This window comes from Mustela nigripes, chromosome X, assembly GCF_022355385.1.
Source record: "Mustela nigripes isolate SB6536 chromosome X, MUSNIG.SB6536, whole genome shotgun sequence".
Classification (NCBI taxonomy): domain Eukaryota; kingdom Metazoa; phylum Chordata; class Mammalia; order Carnivora; family Mustelidae; genus Mustela; species Mustela nigripes.
The window spans coordinates 62,365,088-62,373,350 of NC_081575.1; the positions used below are offsets into that span (position 1 = coordinate 62,365,088).

General features: G+C 40.4%; 1 protein-coding gene across 1 annotated transcript; it reads left to right on the plus strand.

Annotated features, from left to right (window-relative positions):
- The first annotated feature begins 1,403 nt into the window (after nucleotides 1-1,403).
- Nucleotides 1,404-2,921, plus strand: RTL3 (retrotransposon Gag like 3). The gene is given in 7 exon segments (XM_059385221.1): nucleotides 1,404-1,653; nucleotides 1,656-1,813; nucleotides 1,892-2,029; nucleotides 2,032-2,151; nucleotides 2,154-2,388; nucleotides 2,391-2,520; nucleotides 2,522-2,921. Coding segments are annotated over 7 exon segments (1,431 nt in total).
- Nucleotides 2,922-8,263: the final 5,342 nt, after the last annotated feature.

Here is an 8,263-nt window from a genome sequence, read left to right on the forward strand (position 1 = left end):
CCACAATCTTACCTATTACACCTTGCCTAGATCTATTCATGGTAAATATTCCAAACAAAACATTGTAGGAAGGGACCCTAGGGACTGAATAGGTAGGATGTGGAAGAGGCTGAGGTACTGCAGGCTGTACTCTGAGTGAGAATTAAACAAATGGCCTAGTGTGGATGGAAAAAGGGGAAGTTACATAAGACAGACATTTTAAAAAAAGTCCCAAACCTCTGTGGTCTTTGAGAAATGTTTGCAACTTTTTACAAGGGCAGTGGTATTACTCCTAATTTCCTAGCCAAATATTTATTAAATTGACCAAGGACTGAGTACATCAGGCTGCCTCACATCACTGCAACATCTCACTTACTTTCCCTGCAGCTCTAAACTGAGGTACTGTAAAAAAGAAAAAAAAAACAAACAAGCAAACAAACACCTCTTTCACACTCTAAATAGCGACATTACAGTGGAAAGTTGGAATGTGTCCTGGGAGTGGGTGTGTTTATTTGAGTTCAGTGTGTGCAGAAAAGGCAAGACTCCATAGCCATTTACACATTTTCCTCCTCAACGATGGGTACAAAGACAGCTGAGCTCCTGGACTAAGTCTCTGAATGATAATGTACATTTATAAAGATTATTTTCTTAACTATTTTGAGACACTTTATAAATGTTGTGTATGTCTGCTGTGTATATATATATATATATATATATATATATATATATATATAGTCAACTTTTGTTTATTTTCTCCTGAGGGTGATCTTATGTGGTTACTTTTGTGGTATGATTTCTGAGGTGTCAGAAAGAGTTTCTACCTCAGCCACACCAAAATTGGGTTGACCCACCACAGAGACTAAAATCTCCACATTGCTCAAACATTTGATTTAGTCATTGAAAGCAGCTGTTAAAATCCAAATGTTACATTGGGATATTAAGCAGACATAAGAAATTAAATACTAAGTAAAATAGAAAAGAATACAGAGAAATTGTCTCTAATGTTAAGTTTCAAAAGAAGAAAGCAAATGACATATACAGTCTGGATCAGATATTGTTCTTAAAATGTCATGGGGTCAGAAACCAGCATATATGATTCAACTCGTGAATATGAAACTATAGTAAAAGAAACCCAATATTGTTAGGCAGGTTTTGTTCTAATTTATTTTAAATTAGTACTTTCCACAGTTTATGATCCTCAGATCCCACTCTCTTGACAGTGTATCTCATATTCCCCTTGCTGAGCTCCAGAGGTTCCCAATGACCTGGTAATCAACTTTGGTGGGACCCAAATCCCTACCTCCTGGGAAACTTGCAGAGCCTGACATCTTTTAGAAAGGATCTTTTTCTAAATGGAGTTTTTAGTAAAACCACCCAATCTCTCTTGGTAGCAAACTGCCAAACCAAGCTCATTTCCTCAAAGGATGGTAGAGAACTTAGCAGCCTCCTATATTGCTCTGAAATTGGAGAATAAAATTTTGTAGGCCCAAGTGAAGTGGATGATGAAAGAAAATGTTGCCCCACAGGCCCAGATCTTAGAGCTCCAGATGCCCCAAACAGTCAAGGAGACCTGACCACTCCAGAATATCTCAGAGTCCCAGGAACCCCAGAAACCTCTAGAAAACCTAGATCTCCCTCGGGCCTGGAAGTACCAAGAACTCACAGAAGTTGAGGATCCCCAGAACCCCAGGGACTTCCAGACTGGAAGCCCCCAGCAGCCCAGGAGCACCAGGAAGTGCCAATGGTCCAAGAGACCCAGAAGCCCTTAGAACCCCCAGCAGCCCCATAGGCCCTGAAGCTTCCAGCAATCCATGAGCCACAGGCACCTTCACTGGTTTGGAGCTCTCAGCAGCCTGGAAATTCTAAAATGTTCCAGAAGTCAAGGAACTCCAGAAGCCCCCACTTTGCATAGGAGGCCCAGGAGCCCCCAGATACTCAAGATGCCCTGGTGCCCAAGAAGCCCCAGAATTCAGAGCACCAGGATTTTCCAAGTGCCCAGGAGACACAGGATGAAACAGAATGCCAGGAGACCCCAACAAACCTAGAACACCTTAACTTCCAACTCTTCAGGAGTCTCTGGAAACTGGAATGCCCCACCAGCCTCTGGATCCTTTAGATGCCCAGGACTTCCTGGGAAGTCCTTTAGATCCTTTAGAGGATCCAGCCTCTGGATCCTTTAGATGCCCAGGACATCAGCAGCTTCAGAGTTCCCACAATCTCCCAGTGGGTTAGAGGGTGAAGCTGTCTTCCTAGAATACTGTTTAGCCTTCAGTGGAGATTACCAGAAACTTGCTGAGTTCCTGGTTCAATTAAATAGTTACATGAGAGTCAGAGGGCACCTGTATCCTACTAAAGCAAGTGTGGTGAGCTTTGTTGGCAATTGATTCTCAGGTGAGGCAGGAATGTGTTTTTAAGCCCTTAATATATATCTAAAGTGTGCCCTTTTGACAGTCCAGAACACATGGAAGATGCTAGTCACTGCATTTGTCAGCTTTGCCAAGGGGAGGGTCCTGTCCACCAGCGTGTGACCCACTTCCATCTCTGCTCAAGAACTAAACTGGAATGAAAGCATTCTCTGCATCCAATTTCAGGAAGGCCTTGCCAGTTCTGTCCCAGATGATCTGTCTCACACCAGCCCAGCAGCCACCAACCTATCCGATCTGATCATTCAGTGCCTAGAAGAGAAGCTAAGTGGCAAGCCTGATCTAAATCCACAAGGAGCAAGTCCCTATAAGGAGATAACTGGACCTGAGTGTTCACTAGCCGAAAACCAGCCTGTGCAGGCTGCAAGCAATAACCCACATCTCACTGAAGCTGAACATGCCCACTGCTGTGAAGGCCTCTTGTGCCTCTACTATGGTCATCCTGGTCATTTTGACAGAGATTTTTCTGTCAAGCCTCATCATGCATCAAGACCCTACAGTAAGGGAGAACCCACATAGGCCGATTTACAAATATGGGTCACCCTCACTTTCAGTATCCATGTCTCATACCCTATGGCTTACTGTTGAATTCCGACTAGGAAGACTATAGTTCTTTGAGCAAGCAATGGTGGATCCAGGTTCCTAAAGGAATAGAACTGACCATTCTGTGGTTCTTTGAGAGAATTGTCCATCCACAATAATATCTTCCCTCTGATGCTTGAAATGGTAGATGTTCAACCACCAATTGATGGACCCATAACCAAGGAAATACAGTCTGTGGAAGTTAACATTAGAAACCACATTGAATAGCTCCAGTTTGATATTATTCATGCACCATGGTACCCTTTGTTTCTTGGAATTCACTGGCTTGAAACACATGATCCAAACATTGAGTGGAGCACCTGCACTGTGTCCTTTCCATCCCATTATTGTCACTACAGTTGCTTCAGGCACAAGTGGAATGGAAGATGTTGTGATGAAATAATTGGTGAATAGATCTTGTGTCCTTAATAATCTTTTCTCTGTTCCTCAGTTCTCATCAGTATTTGCTCCTCTCAGAATCTTCCACTGATAGGGCACCAGAGTGGTACAGTCAGTTGAGATTCCAGCTCTTGGTTTGGCTCAAGTCGTGATCTCAGAGTCCTGAGATAGAGCTCATGTTGGTCTGTGGTCTCAGCAAGAGTCTGCTTAAGGTCCTTTCTCCCTCTGCTCCTCTCCCTTCCTTGTGCTCGCTCACTCTCTCTCAAATGAAAATAATTAGTTTGGCGACCATGGCCATTGCTGCTATAAACATTGGGGTACAGATGGCCCTTCTTTTCATGACATCTGTATCTTTGGGGTAAATACCCAGGAGTGCAATGGCAGGGTCCTAGGGAAGTTCTATTTTTAGTTTCTTGAGGAATCTCCACACTGTTCTCCAAAGAGGCTGTACCAACCTGCATTCCCACCAACAGTGGAAGAGGGTTCCCCTTTCTCCACATCCTCTCCAACACATGTTTTTTCCTGTTTTGTTAATTTTGTCCATTCTAACTGGTGTAAGGTAATATCTCAATATGGTTTTAATTTGAATCTCCCTGGGGACTAGTGATGATGAACATTTTTTCATGTGTCTGATAGCCATTTGTATGTCTTCTTGGAGAAGTGTCTGTTCATATCTTCTGCCCATTTTTTGATGTTTGCCTGTTTCATGTGTGTTGAGATTGAGGAGTTCATTATAGATCCTGGATATCAACCTTTTGTCTGTACTGTCATTTGCAAATATCTTCTCCTATTCCGTGGGTTGCCTCTTTGTTTTTTTGACTGTTTCCTTTGCTGTGCAGAAGCTTTTGATTTTAATGAAGTCCCAAAAGTTTATTTTCGCTTTTGTTTCCTTTGCCTTTGGAGACATATCTTGAAAGAAGTTGCTGTGGCTGATATCGAAGAGATTACTGCCTATGTTCTCCTCTAGGATTCTGATGGATTCCTGTCTCATGTTGAGGGCTTTTATCCATTTTGAGTTTATCTTTGTGTACGGTGTAAGAGAATGGTCGAGTTTCATTCTTCTACATATATCTGCCCCGTTTTCCCAGCACCATTTATTGAAGAGACTCTCTTTATTCCACTGAATATTTTTTCCTGTTTTGTCGAAGATTAATTGACCAAAAAAAGAAAATAATTAATTAGTTAATTAATTAATAAAATATATTTTTTAAAAATTTCCACTCAATCTTTGGCAAGGAAATAAGGGTATTTGCACAATGACCCTGCCTCTCAGATCATGCAATGATCTCAGATCAGGCGATTAACCTGGTATCTTTGAGTTGCTTTTTTTCACCAACTCTGCATACCCCCACCTTGAACCCTGCATTAATGTGGGGTTGTTTTAATTGCAATTTATTCAACAATATCCATGAGCATAGGTATTAGGAACTAACATTGAAAAAGTGTAGTTGAGGGACGCCTGGGTGTCTCAGTCGGTTAAGCATCTGCCTTAGGCTCACGTCATGATCTCAGAGTCCTGGGCTTGATCTCTGCCTCAGGCACCCTGCTCATTAGGAAGCAAGCTTTTCTCTCTCCCTTTGCCCCTCCCCCTGATTATGCTCTCTTTCTTTCTCTCCCTCTCTCTCTCTTAAACAAATAAAATCTTTTTAAAAAGAAAAAAATGGAGTTGTTAGATTTACTTGACTTTTTGGTCAAAATTTTACCACAATTGCAACATTTTCTCAATAAACAAAACAAATTTGCAAGTGATAATTTTTAAAAATCAATAAATATTGGCAATTTCTTCTAGTGTTTGAATTATTTCATGACTTAGCTGAGGGAAAGGGGCAAATAAATTGGGAAAGAGGAGATTTGGCAAGGACTTAAAGTTTGGGTGAGATCCTGATTATTCCAGGGGCAGTCAGGTCAGTGGGTGATGGGGTTAGGGGAGACAGAGAGTAGGGGAATGGTTGTGGTAGAGGGAAATTGGGTAAGGTATGAGGGAGTAGGGGGTAGAGGGTAGAGGGAAGGTTGTGAAAAGAGTTTGGGGAAGATTGGGAGGGAAGGTTGAAAGGGGTTCAGGTGAGGGCAGGGATGAGAGGAGGATGAATTCCTACAAAAATAAAGGGAGCAGCAAAGAGAGATATTGAACAACTTTAAAAGCAAACATCTTGGACTTTGTAAGTTAAATAAACAAAAGCATTGAAAAAGGTAATGACACCCCTCAGTGAACCAACTTTCCCAGTAAGTGACAAGGGTTTATTCCCTGCACCCGGGACATTTGTCTTAGGGCTCATGCCTGTTAATTTGCTCTTGCTGGTGCTTAAGGATGGGATAGCAAGAATCAGCTTTCAACACATGCAGATCATTAGTAGCCAACTATAACTCTTCCACATATATAGGTTGCCCCACCCTTCAAGTCATGCTGCTTGCATGACACACAGAGAGAGCCAAGTCAGTGAAAATAATTATGTCCTTATGGACCTGAGAGGGGGTAGTGTTCTGACTTAAATCACACACACATATACATTCCCACAAAATACAGGGTGAGGAGAAGGAGGAGTGGGATCTCCAGGTAAGATGTAAAAAATTATCAAAAGATTCTAATGCTTTTCCTCTGTCATTTCAACACTCCTTTTGGAGTCTTCTTCTGAAGCCACTTGAAGGAGTTTCTACCTCTTACTTAGAGAAATAATCAAATATATGAACATAACCTTAGAAAGAGATAGGTGAGGAACCTACCATCATTGAGCACCTAATATGTTCCATTTATAATATCGGGATGTTATACACATTAACTTATGTCTCAGAATAATCCAGTGTAGTAGGTATGTTTCCTCCTGTTTCATCAATGAACAAATAGAGTCCCATGGAGGCCAGTTCACTTGCCCAAAGTCACATTAGTAAGTATTGGAGACCTGTTTGGTTTTCACAACATTTGCCCTTTTTCCTACAGTATGCCAATTTCCCTAAAGCAGTGGTAAGGGTCAAACGAGATTGTGGTGGCAGAAAGCTAAATGAGATAACTTTGAAAAGGGAAGAAAGGACCCAGAATAAAATCTGCAGTGACTATTTGGGTAATAGTTCTGTTTCCCGAGTTCCCATGGTCTTACTCTCAACCCCTTCTCCACCACATTAATCCCTAAACTTTCTATTTCATCTCATATATATATATACACATATACATATACATACACACACTCATTTTATCATCTATGCTAGCTGTGTGAAAATTTATATATCTATAAATTAGTGCTATATATATATATTCATATATATCTGAAATATGATAAAATTAACAGTAATAACTACACTTGGGTTTTGCCAGACATCGGACTAAGTGATTAGGTATTATTAGGTATTATTAGTAGTATTAGTATTAGTATTATATTATTAGGTATTATTATTAGTCCCTTTATATAAATCAAAGAAGTGAAACCCACTGAGGTGAGGTCACTTGTCAAAGGTCACACTGCTAGGAATTTGTAGATGCTAAAAATGAACCCTGATCTGTCTCATTTCAGAGCTGGAATTCAAGCCAATACACCACACTGCTTCTCAGGCTGAATAAACTTTACTCTTTATTACCACTTTAACAATATTTATTCACCAGACATGAGTTATATTACTTTAGAAAAATATATTCATTTTTTAGTGCATTTATTTATTTACTCATTGAACAGGCTTTGCTGAATGTCTTCAATGTGTCAGACAAAGCATGTAGGAAGAGGAAGAGAGGTACAAAGATGTCTAATGTATGATTCATGGTCCTTGCTCTGACCACATTTAACAGGGGAAGTTATGCAACCAACAGTCCTGGTGTACAGAGGAAAGCACTAATTTTGTTATGGACTAAAAAAGTGTGTTTTGAGCTGGGTCTTCAAGGTATATCACTGGAAACAAAAGAGAGGGCATGGCTTTCTAGATTGAATAAAGTGTACACAAAAAAGCAAGGAGGAGGGAAAAATAATGATGTCATTAGAAAAGATAGGTCTATTTCACTGGAGAGTAGTGATGTCTGTACATGTATGTAGGGTAACTGGTAGGTGTCGTTGGGGAGATGAAACTTAACGAAGAAATTGCAAGTTCCAGGTTAAAGACCTATCTACATGGATAAAGCATTTAAAATTTATCCTATGGTCAGATTGCACTGGAATCTTTGTTTTTCTCCTGTATTAGATTTGGGTGTGCTTTTTTCCCTTTTTTGCTGCAAAGTAATGTACACCCATTGTAACAAATTCATATATATATAAGAAGTTTATAATATAAAGTTAACATACCCCTTATCTCACAAATTATTTTTTAAGTAGGAAAGAAACATGATTCATTTACATTTTATAATTTTTTTTTATTTTCAGCATAACAGTATCCATTATTTTTGCACCACACCCAGTGCTCCATGCAATCTGTGCCCTCTATAGTACCCACCACCTGGTACCCCAACCTCCCACCCACCCCCACCACTTCAAACCCCTCAGATTGTTTTTCAGAGTCCATAGTCTCTCATGATTCACCTCCAATTTCCCTGAACTCCCTTCTCCTCTCTAACTCCCTATGTCCTCCATGCTATTTGTTATGCTCCACAAATAAGTGAAACCATATGATAATTGACTCTCTCTGCTTGACTTATTTCACTCAGCATAATCTCTTCCAGTCCCATCCATGTTGCTACAAAAGTTGGGTATTTCTGATGGAGGCATAATACTCCATAGTGTATGTGGACCACATTTTCCTTATCCATTCGTCCATTGAAGGGCATCTTGGTTCTTTCCACAATGGCAGGGTCATAGGGAAGTTCTATTTTTAATTTCTTGAGGAATCTTCACACTGTTCTCCAAAGAGGCTGCACCAACTTGCATCCCCTCCAACACATGTTGTTTCCTGTCTTGTTAATTTTGGCC